The 18,220-nt window shown below is 39.8% G+C and overlaps 1 protein-coding gene across 2 annotated transcripts; it reads right to left on the bottom strand.

The window, feature by feature from the left end:
• Positions 1-1,179: 1,179 nt before the first annotated feature.
• pls1 (plastin 1 (I isoform)) lies at positions 1,180-17,566 on the bottom strand. Of its 2 annotated transcripts, none has more exons than XM_026937345.3 (16): positions 17,359-17,566; positions 14,914-15,021; positions 14,348-14,508; positions 14,000-14,129; positions 12,690-12,822; positions 11,926-12,007; positions 9,627-9,792; positions 8,937-9,079; positions 8,487-8,582; positions 7,471-7,666; positions 5,014-5,092; positions 4,596-4,710; positions 3,849-3,982; positions 2,908-3,031; positions 2,308-2,432; positions 1,180-2,229 (listed from the first exon to the last, which is right to left on the bottom strand). In XM_026937345.3, the coding sequence occupies exons 2-16, from the start codon at positions 14,981-14,983 to the stop codon at positions 2,094-2,096; spliced, it is 1,890 nt and encodes a 629-aa protein (XP_026793146.1). In that variant the 5' UTR covers positions 14,984-15,021; positions 17,359-17,566; the 3' UTR covers positions 1,180-2,093. The 2 variants fall into 2 exon arrangements, with proteins under 2 accessions (XP_026793146.1, XP_026793145.1); XM_026937344.3 differs by lacking the exon at positions 17,359-17,566 and adding an exon at positions 15,187-15,339.
• Between the last annotated feature and the right edge of the window lie 654 nt (positions 17,567-18,220).

Genomic DNA, 18,220 nt, shown 5'->3' with positions numbered 1-18,220 from the left:
TCAGCAACGTTTTTTTTGCTGCGTTCTTTCAAAAGTCTGCTGAAAAGCTGCCTTTTCTCTCGCCACTTTCACCTCTCGGAGACTAGTCAGGAGTCCCTGTGGACTTGGGAAGTCTCATGTAACATTAGCATGCTGGAATGTTTTTTTCTTAACGATCCATTTCCCAAAGCTTGGAAATGATCAAGATGGAGAAGTAACGACTCTTAGTTTAAAACCGCAGGGAATGTACTTTTGCTTCGTAATTAGGTAATTATGATAGCTACATGCACTTTTCCAGGACTTTCTGTCCATGCCTCCATTTTAATCCTTTTCAGCTTTTTAAAAAAAATTATGCGTTCATGCTTGAACAGTCGTGTAGCCAGGACTTAATCCGATTAGGTGCATGCCTGGCAGTAGCAGAAGTGCTGTTGGTATTCATTCATTCATCGATTCATTTTCATTCCACTTTTCCTGGTGAGGGTCATAGTGGCAACAGGCTGAAGGTCAGTCCAGACTTCTCGATGTCCGGCCACAGATTCCAGCACTGGGAATCTCCAGATGTCCCCAAGCTTACTGTGAGATACAGTCTCTCCAGTGGGTCCTGGATCTGCCCCAGGTCTCTATCCAGAGGGACGTGTCTAATACAGCTCTTTGGAAGCAGACCAGGGGGCATCCTTATAACTTACCGAAACCAACTCCTCTCAACCAACTCCTCTCAAGCCTCTACTCCAAGGTTGTCAAGCTCTTCACACTATCACAGAGAGTAAGTCCAGCAATCCTGCAGAGGAACCTCATTTCCGACTGTACATGTGAACTTGAAGGATGGATGGGTAAACAGAGAGTTTCGCCTTGAGCACCTGCTTCACCACCATAGACCCGTACAGCGAAACACTGCTTCCCTCATCTGCATGTCAGTCTCATACCATCAACCAGTCTTGCAAATATAACGAAAATGTTATTTGACGTGTTTTATCAACTGTGCTGTATGTGTGTTTTGCTAAACACCCACTAATAAGCATTTGGTCCTGTCATAAATTTTTTTTGGTTCAAATCCAAAACCCCATCTTCTGCCAAGCTACACCTCTGCACTTTGCAAGAATAGACTGTTGTGATACACTATATGGCCAAAAGTATGTGGACGCCTGACCATCACACCCATATGTTGCCAAACTGTTGCCACAAAGTTGGAAGCACACAATTGTATAAAATGTCTTTGTATGCTGCAGCATTACAATTTCCCTTCACTGGAACTAAGAGGCCCAAACCTGTTCCAGCATGACAATGCTCCTGTGCACCAAGTGAGCTCCATGAAGACACGGTTTGCCAAGGTTGGAGTGGAAGAACCTGAATGTAAATTTGGGTGTAATAAATACATTAATAAATATATTAATATTTACTGGCTTCTTCTGGACATTTATGCAGCTGGACCCCTGGTATAGGAAAATGATTAAGCTTTAATAATGCTTCAAAAGTTACACTTAACCACAAGGAAATGTGTCATTAATATCTTTGCATATAGAGTTGTTGGAATTCAGATATTTATTTCCGATATCTGAAGTTTTGAAATGAACAACTAGTCACAAATTGACTTTTTTAAACTTTTTTTATTTTTATTTTTCTTATTTAATGAGTCGTTGGAAGCAAACAACATTTATGAACATTATGAAAATATCAAGACAACAGTTTGAGACAATAAAGCATAATACATTGCTAGCAAAATAAACTGATTATTCAACATCTCCTTGTTCTAGAAATCAACTTGTCAACTACAAATGAGACAAATGAATAGAAAATGGAGATCATATTAAGCGAAAAGGCGAGTTAGCATAATTTAAATGTAGTCATGATCAATGATCATTTTCTGTTTTGCTGATGAGGCTCGGAATGTGCAGGAACCGAAAGACCACAAGTGATGAAAGGTATGAAAAATTCATAGATGCAAAGCTCACAACTCCACCTGTTTAAAAAAAAAAAAATCTTATATTTCAGGGTATGCTCTTCACTTTATATGTGACAACATTATTATTAACACAGGAATACAGTCAAACAGATACACCATCCCATCCCCAGGATAATAAATTAGAATCAGAACCAATCAGGCCTTCACTTCACTTTCACTTCACTTTGTTCAGACTTCTCCCCATCAAACAGGCGAACACAGTCATCACCATCTTGGGGTTGACCTCCACCAGGTCATCGGGCAGCGCGTACACCTTGGCGCCGATCTTCCGCGCCATTGAGATGGCGTACCTGAGAATGAAAGAAGTTTTCAGTTCATTTTGTGTCAGATCAACAATTAGTGGATTAGCAATCTTAACGCTTACTTACTTTGCATTGTTGACCAAGTCCTCAGGACTCAGATCTTCCCTCTTGACCATCTCATCTTTGATGGCTCCTGGTGCGATCGTATCAATCAGATCGATGACTGGGAGGCTGGTGCTGATTGATTTGTCCTGAAAGCATTGATATGTTTTGAAAAATGGTGCGCAGATGTGTGACAAAATGGTCAAGACACTTTCATTACAAGCTAATTTGCAGACTTGTGTTAGTTCTGAAGGTTGTGAGTTCAGCAGTCAGTTGCACCAGTAGAACACAAACTGTGTCTTAGCCTAGTAACTTGCATTCAACTGGTGCAACTGGCTGCAGATCTCCTGAGCAACAACCTTAACCCTTTTCATGAATGGATTGGACTGGGCCTCACTTGTAGCTCCAAATTATCCACCAAATTAATAAATACAAATATAAGTTTCTGCTTAGCCAGATTCAATCCAGCTGCTTAAAGTTCTTTGGTTTGTCCATCAGGGAGAACCCTAATGTACCAAAAGCTAATAGAAAAACTATAAGCCTGATTGGATGGAAAAAAAAATGATATCCAGCACTTTGAATGTTAGAACAGAAGACATTTTGAGTAGTTATCTAACCTCTTACCTTAAAGTTGCTGATAGTAGATTGCTTTTCTCCATTTTGCAGCGTGCTGTTCACCCAGTAAACTATGATTTGGTCACTGATTTTTTCTCCATCACCAATGTCAGATAGCACGTTGAGGGTGTACCTGCATGTAGCACATGTAATATATGGAATACAATTGTTATTTCTCTGTCAAAAGTAATCACGCCCACATGCAACCATATCAAATGTATCATTAGATTCATGCCTGCAAGTGTCATTGTAACAACTTTCATGATCACAATCCTTGTGTTACAACTATGAATCTTTCTAATCTTTACAACTCGAAGTGTTTAGGCCAAAACATCTTACTATGGCAATGATTCGAGAACATAACCGAAAGCAACTGAAGTTTTGTTAACGTGTACTTATAAATTTTGTAACATAAGCTTATACACTCAGCAGCTTGCTTATAAATCCAAACATTTCTGTGAATTACAGTTAAATTTCAGGTCAACTAATACATCTTATCATTTATATTATTAACTCCGAGCTATCCCGTCCACTGAGCGTTTTCTTAGGTAAACTTCTGTCCTGTCTGCCTGCTAGGATTTTCCTTGTTAGCAGTGTTGGCGCCTCTGTTAATGTAACATGAAGTTACACTGTTAGCTAGTTAGCAAACACAGGATTCTGCTACGATTGTAGTTAATAAGCTTTCTCATTTTAAAGCCGGCGTTTGAACGAAATCGAATGCGTAAAGAACCATATACATTGTTTGCTGCCAAGGTCACTCGTGCGATACAGGTGACCTTGGCAGCTTTTCCTAATAGTGAGCAAAAGTAAACAACAGAATTGAAATGCAGAAGAGTGTGAAATTTCTGGAAATCCATGAATAGAAAATCAGCTGAATGTACACCATTCCATATCCACATACCGCACGTGTCTCTCAGTTAACAGTTACAGCACACAGGCGAGTGAAGTACCTTCTCATTAGCTGCCACACCAGCGCCAGCGTGTGCTTGGGATTGCCCTCGTTGATATTGTCACCTCCGATGCCCACCAGAGAGAACTTTGCCTCCCTTTTACCCAACTCAACGGCGTAGTTACAGTTCTCCAGCTGGGAACACGCACAGATTCGCTTTATTAGGAAGACATTCATAATGCAGCACACCTCCTGCAGCACTTCATCCATAAATCACAGGAATGTAATGCAAATGACGTGTGGAATTTTGAACAGGTCTGTCGTGCTCTTGGGAAATAACGTGTACATAACTGAATACACTGGCGTGTCGAGGTTCATACATTTTGTCATACATGAATATCCTGAACCAGGTTGTGTGATGTACTGTATTGATGCCTAGTTGGATGAATGGGCAGAAACCAAAAGAACAACTTTTTATTGATATTCTAAAATAAAAAAATGGAAAAACTGGGAAGGAAGAAATTAAAAAGTAAATGTAATAGTCATATACGTTTCTGTAGTCTTTTTGTAATAAAACAAATGTTTACTTTATATATATATATATATATATATATATATATATATATATATATATATATATATATATATATATATATATATATATATATGAGTTTTTGCCCTAGATAATAGATTTATGACTACAATTAGAGCAATTAACTTTTCTTTTTGCCTATTTAGATTGTTTTCAGCAATTTAAAGCTCAAAAATATGGCTTTGAACCCCTTTTCGCTGCACACCTCATACTAACTTTTTTCATTTTGGCGCCAAGGACAGGATACGGAGGACGGTTCACTTTCTTCCAGTCCACGGGGACCTGGATTTTCTCATACAGCTGGAGAATAACCAGGCCATCCATCAGGTCGCTGGAAAATAAAGAGGCCTTTCACTTCTTTGCAGTAGTCAATAACTGCTGAAACACTGACTGATGACCCTGGACGAATACCGGGCAGCAAGTAGGATTTGTAAACTAAGTGAAGCTAAGTGTCAAAATGATGACTGCTTATTACCACAATAAATTAATGTTAAATGAAAATTTTATATTTGAGATTTGCCACACATATGCTTTATTACATTTCTAGAATTTGGTTAGTTTAGTCAATAAATGAGGGAATTTGAGTGACATGGCAGATGACCAACCACAGACCAACCTTAGACCATAGCCTTACCTGTATAAGTGATTGACTCTCGGACTTATCCCCAGTGAGTTCATCCAATTTCTGAAGGTTCTGTCCTCTCTGGATTCTCCTGTAGAAATGAGATGAAATCAGTCGCGGGGAAATTACACACTTGGCAATGGTTTTTAGCCAGTGTTGTACAGAGTAAAGGGTGTGGAAAAAAGCTGAGTCTCTGCTTCAAAGAATCACTGCACACTCACATGCTTTTAACGCCAAAAGTCAAAATGGTTCATTTAAAAGTGGAACAATAATCAACATGAAACTTCTGTGTATTGGACTCCTTTTCACTGTCCATCATGTTTTCTTACATGTTTGTTGAAACATGCTGAAAGGGTTTCCTGGGACATCCTACATGAAGCTTAATCTGTCAATAAACTGAGTCACAAGGGACTATCACATTATCTTTTTCCCATCTGAATGCAGATAAGAGACTTGTTAAATAGGTGGAGGCCACAAGGTGTGCTCTCTTATTTATACTCCCATCAGGAGGATTCCTGAGCACAGAAAAGAGGTTTTGCAGGTCTGTATCTGTGGATGTTAAAATAAAATGTGATCAGCCGGCACGAGTCAGTTGCAAATTAGTGAGCGGACCATGAAAATTAAAAAATCCTTTTAAATAAATAACGATACTGCGGCTTGTAATAATGCTGTATTCACCCCATTTAGTAAAGCACAAATTATAGAGGGGACCTTCGACCTGTCATAAAACTAACATAAACCAATTAGTGTCAAGATATTATAGTTTTACAACATAAATTAAGCTCATCGCTGCAGAAAAGGACATCTGGATGACAGGTATGGCTTATGTGACTGTTAGTGCCAATGAAAGAAGTGTGATCTATGTGGTTGTCTTTCCTAATGAAGGTGTGGCCTATGTGGCTCAGGTGACTGTCATTCTCAATTAAGAGGGTGTGGCCTATGTGACTGTCAATCTCAGTGAAGGGGGTGTGGCCTATGTGACTGTCAGTCCTAAAGAAGGAGGCATGGCCCATGTGACTGGCATTACCAGTGAAGGGGGCGTGGCCAATATGATTGTCAATTCTAATGAAGGAGGCGTGGCCCAGGTGGCTGTTAGTCTCTATGAAGGAAGGGTGGCCCAGGTGAATTTCAGTCTGAATGAAGGAGGTATGGCGTATGTAACTGTTAGTGCTAATGAAGGAGGTGTGGCCTACATGACTGGTTGTCCCAATGAAAGTAGCTTGGCCAGTGTGTCAGTCAGTTCTAATAAAGGAGCCATGGCCAATCTGATTGTCAGTCCCATTGAAGGAGGCGAGGCCTATGTGCCACGCAGGTCCAACGAAAGAGGCATGGCCTATGTGACTGTCAGTCTCAATGAAGGAGGAGTGGCCTACATGACTGTTAGTGCCATTGACAGTAGCACAATGTAGCCAATGTGCCAGTCAGTTCAAGTGAACTGCCTGGCATATTGACTCTTGCACAAATCTGCCATTTTCAAGGAAAAACTGTCATGATAAACTCTTCCTATTAACCAAAAGCAGTGTCTCTGGAGTTACTGAGTGTGCAACTCAGTCAAAACAACCAATAACCAAACGATTCAATGAGAGAAAAAAAACAATGTGAACGTTCCGTTCATTTTTGGATGGAGTCATTAATAATCTTAGCACAGAAGTTGGAGAGAGTGAACACACTCCTGAGCATGCAAAGTGAACAGTGCATTAACACAGTACCTACAATGGGAGGGGTCAGGTCTGGGCAGGAGGGAGTGGAAAGAAAAGATGAGACATGGTAAAGTCTTTTGCTACATCACCAATTTTTAAATGAAATCTGAGCACCCAGTTGCAAACTTAATAACACACCTCTTTTTCAGTTTGATGTATTGCATAGCATAAACTACCGCTTTTAACTATACCATATAACAATGAAGCGACTAGCTATCTCTATCTAAGCTACCCAGCTACATAGTTAAACGGTTTATAATGAAGAAATGAAAGACTAGTTAGCGGCGATTACATGGTGTATGATCACGTTTGTGATTGGCTGCTCAAATTTGACAGGGATGACTGTCACATGTTAAAATGCCATGCTAGCTGAAATAGCTTTTTTTTTTAGTTCCCATTTAGTATGTGAACCTTTGTGTCCTCTTTGGCTGAAAATGTTTTCTAATGCAAAAACTTGAAATAAATATGAATCAGTAATAATAAAATGATCATATAATACATGTAACAAGGCAACAACACATATAACAGCGCAAGTTTTCACTAATAAATATAAAAAAGGTGATGTTGAGGTCATTTTGACTTGAAGGTTACGTGACTTAATGACTAAACAAAAATGTTACTGGTTTATTTACACACCTGCCTTCAGGAAGGGGTTTAATGCATTGCTTTATGTTGCGAGATGAATAGAATGTAAAGAGATGGCCAGGTCAGCCATTGTTAGCCTTGAGCGGTCGTCTCTTATGCTTAGCGTTAGCGTACCGCGACTCACCCTCGATCATGGTGAGGTCGAAGCTGTTGTCGGTGGGTTTTTTCAGGGCAGGGTACATGTTGAACAGGTTGGCGACGTAGGCAATGTTGAGCTTCTGATTCCCCGCCACCACGTCCTGAGGCGAGACAAACTGCCGGCAGTCGAGTCGAGCCGCCTGTTTCAGCATAAGCTCCGCCCTCTTCAGGTCGTCATCCTCCTGCAATCATAAATATTGTCCTGTACTCATCCCAGGACTCTTATTCACAATTTCACACCTGTCACTCTTTCCTCATCTACACCTCCGTACTGCAATGTCTCCCAGAAGAGGACGGGTTCCTTGTGAGTCTGGTTCCTCTCAAGGTTTCTTCCTCACGTCATCTCACAGAGTTTTTCCCTCACCACTGGTTTGTTCATTAGGGATCTAAATCTACATCTGGATTTTTGCAAAGCTGCTTTGTGTCATTGGGCCTCGTGTATCAAGCTGAATACAAATGGATTTATTAAGTATACCGTAGGCCCACAGTCTATTGTTAAAGGCGCTATACAAATAAAATGTAAAAGGAATTGAATAGTTATTGTTCAGGTTAATCAGTGGTCTGAGATTGGTGGAGGTGGATGGCTTGCTCAGTAAGCCACTATGTTTGGACAAATATTCTCATTTCTCATTCAAGACATATCCATTGCTTTGCGGCATGATTTGGAAAAAAAGCATCTTAAAGTCTGGAGAAAACTTGCACATAGTTTATGCACTGACCCAAGTGTGAGGAATGTAAGGGGAGGTAGTGCTTCTTCATTACTTGGCTGCCAGGTTTTATGGATCTCTTGCAAACCGTGCTTAACTTTGAACCTTTTTATAGTTTAAATACTGCAGTTTGTCCTTGCATGATCCCTCTCTCAGTTTTGACTTTAATTTTTCTACTTGGCCAATGCAACACCAAAGCGAGAAATAAATAATACCTCAGAAGATTTTAATGGTGCTTCACTTTTTTTTTGCTACCCTGAGAGTCATTCTGATTCAGGGAAGACTACAGACTCACGTGTATGCCAGACATGTCGATGGTGATCCGTATCTCGTCGTCTTCATCTCCTCTAGGAGCGATCTGGTTCAGCAGGTGGAAGTAGGCCTTGGAGTCCTGCAAAAGAAATGAATATCAGTGCTGAACATGTAGCTGGATTTTAGATCTGTGAGTAATGCATGGGTGTGAGCATCGTTATTACGCTTCCATTCAGATTTGGCTGAAGCATTTCTTTTAAAGGGAAAGAAAGCTCAGGAACCAAGGGCTAACACGTAGCATGCTGCAATTATACATTTAATTACCTAGTAATGGAAAAAAAAGAATACAAGACGGAAAAATGGATAATAATCAAGAATTTTTTTTCCATGATGGTGTGATGTGGCCAGACACAAAGTTTGATTAGGTATTTCAAGCTGTGCTGAAGAGTATTACTCAAAGGATGTCTTGGTGAACAGCGCATGGTGGTGCTACCTTGATGTCCTCAGTGAAGTTTTTGATTGGCTTCCATCCAGCAGCTTTGAGGTGATAGTTCACCCAGCGCAGCAGCAGCTCCTCAGGGGACATGGACAACAGCTGGTCCAAGTCCTCACCCTCGCCCAGCAGTGCGATCAGAGCTGCACAAACAAGCATATTAGTACTGAGAAACTGTCAACACAAACGGACACACGGTTACTTTCACTGAGATCAATTACATGCCCAAACTTTGTATCACTAAGCTCATTAATTACACTATGAAAAGAGAAAACAAAATCTAAGATACATTAGACTGTCTATATATGAGGGTGAATCAAATTTGCACATAACTTTACTATAAGTGTGTGGTGTGTTATAGTGCCAGGGAGCAAATGTTACAGCTGTGAAGATCCAAAACTAACTTCTTACTTATAATTATGAGCTATAATTGTGAACTGCTATAAATTAAATTTTTCATCATTTTTGCCTAGGGGTGTGCAAACTTTTGCTCTCAAAATCTTTCTCTATTAAGCTTAGTCAGTTTCAAACTAGACAGATGTGACAGTAACCATATTAGTCCTAGAACTGTAACAGGAATACCATAGTAATCAAGATATAATCATTGTTAGCTCCGTTTGTTTTCTTTAGCATCAAAAAACATGGCTAATTTTTTTTTTTTTTTTTTTTTGCCGAAGGTGTATGTCTGACCTTCATTGCTTGAGATCTCGATGTTAGCGAACAGGCCAATCTTGATGATCTGCCAGAGGAGTCCGAGCACCAGGTGAGGAGTTCCAGCAATCATGTCCTGAGCATCAATGTTGACCACCATGCAACCGATGGCTGAGGCGGAGTTAAGAGCCAGTATCAAATTCTCCTAGAAGACAAGAAAGACGGATAGGTTTGTCTTTATATGAAGAATGCATGTGTATGGTTTATGTCATCCAAAAGGCAGAGCCTTTTATGAGAAATGGTGTAAGCAGAAGGCATGGGAACTCCAAATGGTGGCTGTTTCTTCACTGAAGAAATGAATGACGTCATCTCTACATTGGCACTACAAACCTACTGGCAACTTGAAGAAAGGTGCTCATGTAACTAGTACATAAACCACTTTGTCAAGACAATTTCCGTATGGAAAAACCTTGTTGAGAAGGAATCAGATGTCCTTAAAGCAGACTCCACTGAGCAGAAGGTGTGGAATATGCCACATGGCCGAAAGGAAATCTCTCTTCATGAGCAACTCATTGAAATAGCCAACATAATATTGAGAAATCGGAAAAACCCTCTTCAAATTCTGACATTTTCCAAATAAAAAAGGCGTAATTTTATTCAGGATGTATAAAGGAAATTGCATAAATATAGTTTTTGTGTTAGAGCTACTTTTTCTGTATAGCTTTTTCTACCTTTAGATTTTTCTCACAGCACAGCGCTGTTGAATTCTTGAATCTGATTGGTCAGAATATTTAAATTATTCTTCTATAACCATACATCCATGCGCTTGTTCTAATATGTTATGTTATAACAAACATGTGACATATTGCTGTCATCACTTTGGGATGTGATGTTCTAGGAAAATAATCAACTTTATGGTGGTAACAGTATCTCTGTTTCATGTTGGGTCACATCACACCACCCCATCATTGATTAATTCCCTATAACAGCATGCCCCCAAGTGTTTTATTCATCACACAGCCATCTAATATGTAGCTCCTTTCCTGGCATACGTCATCTTATATTTGTAAAGTGACATCTGAAGAATGGTTCTAGCTTGACAAAGCTAGACTATTTTTGATCTAAGCATGGCATCTCTGCTGATCCAGATAAAATCAGAGGCTTCAGTTCCTTTAGAGCCGTCCTGAGGTCCGCCTGGCCACGATGTGCTTGTTTCATTCTTCACCTAGCCACTGTAACACAGCGAAATTGAGAGCTCATGAAAAAAAGATGAAGTGTTGACTGGCCTTTAGCACATAAAGCCGGATTTGATAGCAGCAATATGGCTGTGTCTTATTTTGACCCAGCCAAGCAGGGAGAGACAATTTTGGATGCAAGCCCAGTATGTCTTGCCGCTGCTTGCTGCTGTACTGGCACAAAGTGACTCAGATGGAAAGCTGGATGCACTTGCATATGTCAGCACGGCTCTGTCACCTGTTGAACAGCAATATCTGCAGATAGAAAGGCTCTGGCAGGGATTTGGGGACGTCTTCATTTTCCAGCTAAATTTGCTTGCTGGCACATTTACAGTGAAAGCTGACTACAAATCCCTTGGATTGGAATTCAACAATCTGTCATCCTGTCCTCCTTCATAACTTGAATGCTTCACAGTAAAACTGCAATATTACAACTTCGCAGGGTCTGGGAAGTAGGCCAACTACTTCTCTAGGCACAAAAACAATGACATTCATGCCACTGAACTGGCTGAAGCTCATGTACATTTCAGAGTTAACAACAATAACGCACCAAAGACTATAGCAGGAGTATTTTACAAAGATTTATGAAGGTCCAGCTACATAGAATTCCTTGCTTACAAAGGCCTGAATAAGCAGCTAACATAACCAAATGGTGACAGCAGTTACCTTTAGTATTACCTATGCATATTAATAAGATAATCTGTATAAGTATTTGCTAATCAGTAATTCAAGTAATTGCTAATCAGACCAGAGAGGATAAAGTTTGGGTAGCTAGGGGTAGCTAGTCTCTACCTTCTGCTAAATAACGTAAATTACGTAAAAGCGTGTGATTGGCCACAACAGATGTTCTGCTACAGAAGCAATGGTTCATGTTTAGAAAACTAGAGTCACAGAACTACATCCATTTTTGTACATTATTCAGTTCTACTTTGCTGCCACATCCTGACCGTGGCCTGCCAGTTCAATTCTTATAACAACACAAACTGACCCATGACCCATGAGATGTAAAGAACAATTATGAAGAAGTAAAGAAAATGGTATCTATCTATATCTATCTATCTAATAGAAGAGATCTTTATTGTATATGAAGAGTAAGTGCTTACAGTCATGTTGAACATTGTGCGTTTTTTTGTGTTGATGACCCTTTCATCAATCGTGTCTGGCTGGGAGTGGTTGACCATTTTGCTGCGAATGAATCAATGAACAATACAAACTATTAGGACAAATAGCAATCAAGCTACACAGATCTCTTTCCAGATAAAATTGTTTGAAATATTTCCATATTTCAGAAGAAGTGGAGTCAAACATGTGGCCCAAAAGTCTGGTGATTCTGATAGACAGCTCTAATAGTTTTTATCGTTCTGATGAATTTTAAATCCATGTTCTAAAATCATCTTGTAGACAGTAACTAAATTTAAAGATTGGAAAAAAGAGCTGTTATTCCACTAGGGGGCAAAATAGAGTAATAAACCCAAGGCCATAAATGTACCTACTGACAAAGTATACTAATGATATAATTCTTTATTAGCAAGATAAAACTCTGAAGCCATGCCTGTTATTAGAACTAATTCAAGGGTTTCACAGGGATGGAGATGAATACTTTTTATCAGAACTTTTATACATTTACACTTCAGTATTATGGGCTATTTTGTGTAGATTCATTCACATATAACCCCATTTGCAACCATTTTAGTTCCAGAGTGTAACAAAATGTGTTCATTAGGTGTGAGTACTTATGCAAGGCACTTGGATTTAATCAACTCAACTGATTTTTTTGGTCTGGCCCACTTGGCATTGGACTAGGTGTAATGTGGTCTGTTACCTAAAATGAGTCCGATGCCCCTGATATAAAGAAATATCATCTTACCAGAGGAGTATTCCATCCTTCACTGATTTGAACAGACTGTCGGTTTTCGGGTCCATGGGGATGATATGTTGGCAGTCGGGGTCGTTTGCCAAGGCCTTATTGATCCAGTTGACAAAAGCCACTTTCTCTTCATCTGCAGGCCAATTTCACAGATAAGACATAAGCAATAGAAGAGTCAGGCTCAGATTACCAATGGGAATTGTGTACAGCCAAGGGCCATAAAATGACTTCATTCATGCAACTCATCGCTTCTAATGGGATGGTGCTCTGGCTCAGATTTCAGCAAGAGCTACAAACATGTGATAGACAGCACTACACATGCAATTACATCAATGTCAGTAATCAAATTTGGTGCTTCAGAGAACAAAGGGCTGTATTCAAAGGGCTGAGTTGGCATCTTAAGTCCAAATGTTAGGTCAATATTTATGCTGGGAAAGTTACACGTGTTCAAAGTCGTGTTACGCAGCTGCTTAAGTTGAGCTTCTGGGCTTATTGTTCATATTATTAAGATCTTCTGGGTGTAGGTCAAGTCTCTGAGGTTGGTACATTTTTCTTGAGTAGAACCAAAATCGGGTTTTTAAACAGTGTCTACACCACCATCTTTAACCACAAGCACTTGCCTTTAAGCCCTCCCCCAAAAAATCAAGTCAAAAATCAGTCAGATGTAATACAGTGTAACATAAAAGCAAGAGAGGATTTCAAAATGACTATGGCGTTAGTTTAGTATAGTCCTGGTATGAATAGCCCTAACTACAAATTTTTAGTTTAATTTAACAATATGGCTTCCACTCTCACTATCCATCAGCTTATTAAAATAGCACTTGATCCAGCACATCCTATTATTTTTGCAAAAATATTAATTTTTTTAAATTCAACACACCCTCCTATAAAGAAAACATGCCAGTGATTTGAAGAATGAGCTGACCAAGCACGCGTGTGCTATATTTACAGCTCACAAATGTTGTCCTTAATTTGATCTATAAAAAAGTCAGTCCTACAGATAAGCAATATCTCAGATTCAGATAAGAAATGTCTCAGATTGATATGCAAAAACCATTGTGGACTATAAAGGGATGATAAGGTTAATTATTAATCGTGCAAATACTAAGGCCTCAGGTGGCATTCCATAGATTCTTTTGTGTATTTATAGCCCAAAACATACATTTCTGTGTGGTTACATCAAATGGTCAGACAGTGGCGCTGGACTTGCTGTAACTGATAATACACAAGAAGAACACACTTAAGTTCAAGGTCAGAATTATACGCAATACAAGCCAAAATGATCGGTTCTCTAGCTGTGATTAGCCCACCAGAATATGAGTGCTGAGTTCCTTCACTAGAGATTCCAGATGTTCCTCCAAACGAGCAGATCCCATCCTTCCTGGAGATGGTCTTGCGAAAGGTTTCTCTAACCTCCTTACTTCTTATATCTTGGTATATCTGTGGAATCAAATGCGGAACGATGTGATCATACACTACGTTAAAGTGGTAGGTGGAATAAGAGCAATCAGGGAATGATGGGTACGGCTTGAGACTAATATACTGTAGACCCCCTTTCTCCAGACCTGGAGGCATCCAGACATTTGAGCTAAAGCTTACGGATTAGTGTGTTAGCAGCTAATGTTATAATTGAACGACAATAGATAGATTATCCATACCGCGACAAACTCTTCAAAGCTTATCTTCTCATCTTTGTTGGTGTCACCAGCGATGAACCTCTCTGCAATCTCTCGCACCTTGTACCCTGGCAAAGAGAGGCTGGCTTCCCGAAAAAGCTCCTGCAGCTCGAAATCGCTGACATAACCACTGTTGTCAATGTCTGAGGAAAGGGAGCGGGGGAAGCAAATCATTCTTGACATAGGATTTATTTTCCTTTGCCAATTTGTTACACAAATACTGTTCTCCTTAGTAAAGGTCACCTCGCGCTTACAACCAATGAGTGCTAAGGCATTTTTACAAACCCTGCATTCACTTTGTGACTGATGATAATGTTGGCTATAACATTCTATACCTTTTTTTGTTAAGGCTAGCAAGAACTTTTTATCTCTACTTAATAACAAATAATTCCAGCATATCGTCCGGCAATAAAAGTTTGATAATCTTTATCATGTCATGCACCAAACTCTAAAACAGATAATATAGGTGACAGTGTAATTCTGTTTGGAGGATTGAAATGTTTAATTCTGACTTTTTGTACAAAGCAGATGCATGCTAACGGACTGACCAATTTTTTTGAAGGCTTGCCTGAGGTCCTCCAGGTCCTCTCGGGAGATCTGTGTCACGTTGTTCTCCATGCTGCGTGCTCCACAGCCTCTCTCAGCATACAAGTGGCCTGGATAAAGAAAACAGGTGTGACTTAGACTTACTTACTGAAAGTGAAACCAGATATCAGATCCAAATCATATGCAGAGTAGGACTAAAGAACCCAAAGAGAATGAATTAGAACGTCCAATCCACAAACAAAACTCAACAAGAGAATCACGAGCTACGAACGTACCTGTCTTAGGTTTGACTCCTGCTTTAGATCCAGGCTACTGTGACAAAATAGATGAGCTCCTACCCTACAGTGCAGGGAACAATAGCAGGGAAGGGGAGGAGACCTTCGGCCTTAATGAACTGTGTACGGGGTGAGGCGTCTCTCACCGTGTCTGCTTCAAAGTTAACTTTTAAACCTACTGATGCGTCAGCAAGGGTTTTCCATACTAACAGCTGAGGGTGTAAATATCAGGAACCAGTCATTGCCTTTCATATGGCACTGAAGCCTCATTAATCCCTACATTGTTCCCTTTATCATTTGTCCATTGTTATCACTGGACATTCCATTGACTGAGACTGTACAATCGTAATATTTAAGTTATTGTCAATATGAAGAAACACACAAAAGCCTGTGTGTTTGGCGATGGTCCAGTTGGCAGGTGTGTGTGCACAAGTAGGACGGCTCCTAAGGCTAATGTTGTTTAAGACAAAGCAGTGATGCAGAGACACTCAGCACCCAACTTGTGCACAGAGCGTAGTAATCAGATCATATCAAATGATCAGCAGACATGGCTCGAAACTAGAGCATTGAGAGGGTAACTGACTTTCAGGAGCACTTGATCGAGAAAGACGTTTCCGCACTGCTGAATACTCGGGAACACACGGCTCTGATTTTTTTTTTTTTTTTTTTGCTGTGCCAACTTGTTGCGCTTTTGAGTGGGGTTTTTAGACACTCGATGATTTGAAACAGCATGAGGGCGTGGGTTTTTTGTTTTTTTTTTAATACAGAGACTTCAAAACAGGAGCACCTGCCAAAATGCTGTGATCATTTTAGATCTTCTGATGGATCATGGTGGCCCAACACCTAACTAACACACTTTATATTGAGTTCCTGTATATACAGTGTCAGTGCTTAACTTATTTTGAGGTAGTATATACTTGTACAGGATAGAGATGTATGCTGCAAGTTATGCCAGCTTCTGGAGATCTAAAACCAACTCATAGAGGCCAGTTTTTCCAGTAAGCATTTGCTACAAGCTTGGAGTGATGAGAACTCCGACAAGCTCTGAGGTCTAAGGAAAGCCTTAAAGCTTATGGTTATCCAAATTAGGCTTTGTCATAACTGCGATAAATTCCACCAGATCAACCAAAGATAAAGGATAATACAAAATTGTTATCCCTTGTGAGGGTGTCAGAAAAGCCCAAGAGCCTCTTCAGGATGTTCCAGAGTATTTCAAAGCCATACTCACACAGAAACTACAGACACCAAAGTCAAAAAAGAAAAGCGCTATTACTGGTCCTAGCCTAGATAGGTATTTAGTTTCGTTATCGTCAGTAATACAGATCTGTTATAAACATCAAGAGGCTGTTTGACTTCGCTGTAGCTTTAGAGGCAGAAAATGAACACAATCTGAGCTGCTTGTCACCTCATGTGACACATTGTTATTTTTTCTTACATTGCACCATTGGAATATCAGCAATGAAATATTTTAGGTTCAACATGTCATAAATCTTTTTATATTTGCTTGATAAGAAGACTAAACTTTCACCGGCACTTTGTCCTCCATGTTGTTTTTTTCACACCTCAACAAACCTCATAAACCTCATCTTTCACCAATGGAGGTTTTTTTTTTTTTTTTGTAAGTGGCCTCTTCCCAGTGGATTTGACATGTAAAACATGTCCTCACGGTTGAGGAAAATGTCACCTGTGAGAACAGCCGCTCACAAGCAATCCAGTGCACTGACAAATGGACAGATTTCAGAACTGGTGGGACAAAAAGACCAGTTTATGTTAAGTGTTTGTCCCGATGCATAATGTAATTTGCTGCTATGTATACAATATCTGTAGATGGACTTTTTTTTAGAAGAGGCACAGAAGACTTCCAAATGGACATGTGTTTGACAGAGCAGAGCAACATGAGAGCTCCATATGCAACAAAACACAAGGACACAATGCCTGTTAAGATGTTGCAGTTGCTAGCACACATGATGCTAAATATATTCAGTCCACTGATGCAGAACATTATCACAATTATCACAATTTATCTTTAAAGGTTAATTAATGTGGGCTAATCCAAACCCTTTGGGGTTTCAGTGCTGTATATCAGGGATCAGGGTAGAAAATAAAAATGCAAGCTCAGGAGAAAAGCAAAGCCAGTTCAGAACTGAACGGCTAATACAGTGATATGCTTACCAAACCTGCTGAGTCAAACTTAATGGCGCATTTAGGAAGTCAATCCACTTCCTGTTTGGCAGTATAGTTATCTCGAGAATTCCATGATAAACTTTAGATCTTCTCTACACGGGCAAAGTTGAGGTTCCTCCTAAATGAGCGTAAATGAAAGAAATTGGAACCGAGACGCAGAAACGCAGATACACCCGACACCAGGCCATGTTGGCTTCTTTAAGAGGCCGTTACGGGGCTTTGAATCTCCACCACCTGCATTATTGATCGCTCTGAAAGTAGGATCAGTTACCAAGCAGAGGCAGGACCTTCCTGCAGGTGAAGCACCGACTCTCGATTTATCCACTCACCAGCTTTCTGATTAATTGCTTTTCACTGACAGCTTCCACAAGGGAGGGCTGGACCATGAGGAGTGCAGAGCATATAAACTCTAAGAACTATATTCATCTCTCGAATCTGATTGGTCAGAAGGTGTTGATTCATTTTTCTATAACAGCAGCTTTGATAGTAGTTCCAGCTACAAGGTTTCTATTAATGCGTTTGGTCTAATATGTTGTTGTTACTATAGTAACAACATGCACAAGGACTTGTATGGAAGATGCTCCATATAAATGAATAATAAAAAAAACGTGTATTGTTGATAGAGTGACATTTTCTTCCATATTTAAAATTTATAGGAGTCTCCAAGCTGCGTGTTTTTTTTTTTTTTTTGAGAAAAAAAGAGAGGTTGTTGAGGGAATGACTGTTTATAGCTGTTATAACGTAAGTGATACAAGGAACTAACTTGTTTAACGACATGAAATGTACCTATAAACAGATAAAAACAAACGGTCATTCAAACGGTATAAGAGGAATAATCCACTTCAGGGTG

The sequence above is a fragment of the Pangasianodon hypophthalmus genome, chromosome 4 (assembly GCF_027358585.1).
Source record: "Pangasianodon hypophthalmus isolate fPanHyp1 chromosome 4, fPanHyp1.pri, whole genome shotgun sequence".
NCBI classification, from domain to species: Eukaryota; Metazoa; Chordata; class Actinopteri; order Siluriformes; family Pangasiidae; genus Pangasianodon; species Pangasianodon hypophthalmus.
The sequence above is the reverse complement of the archived record's forward strand: the minus strand, read 5'-3'. Positions and strand labels throughout refer to the sequence as shown.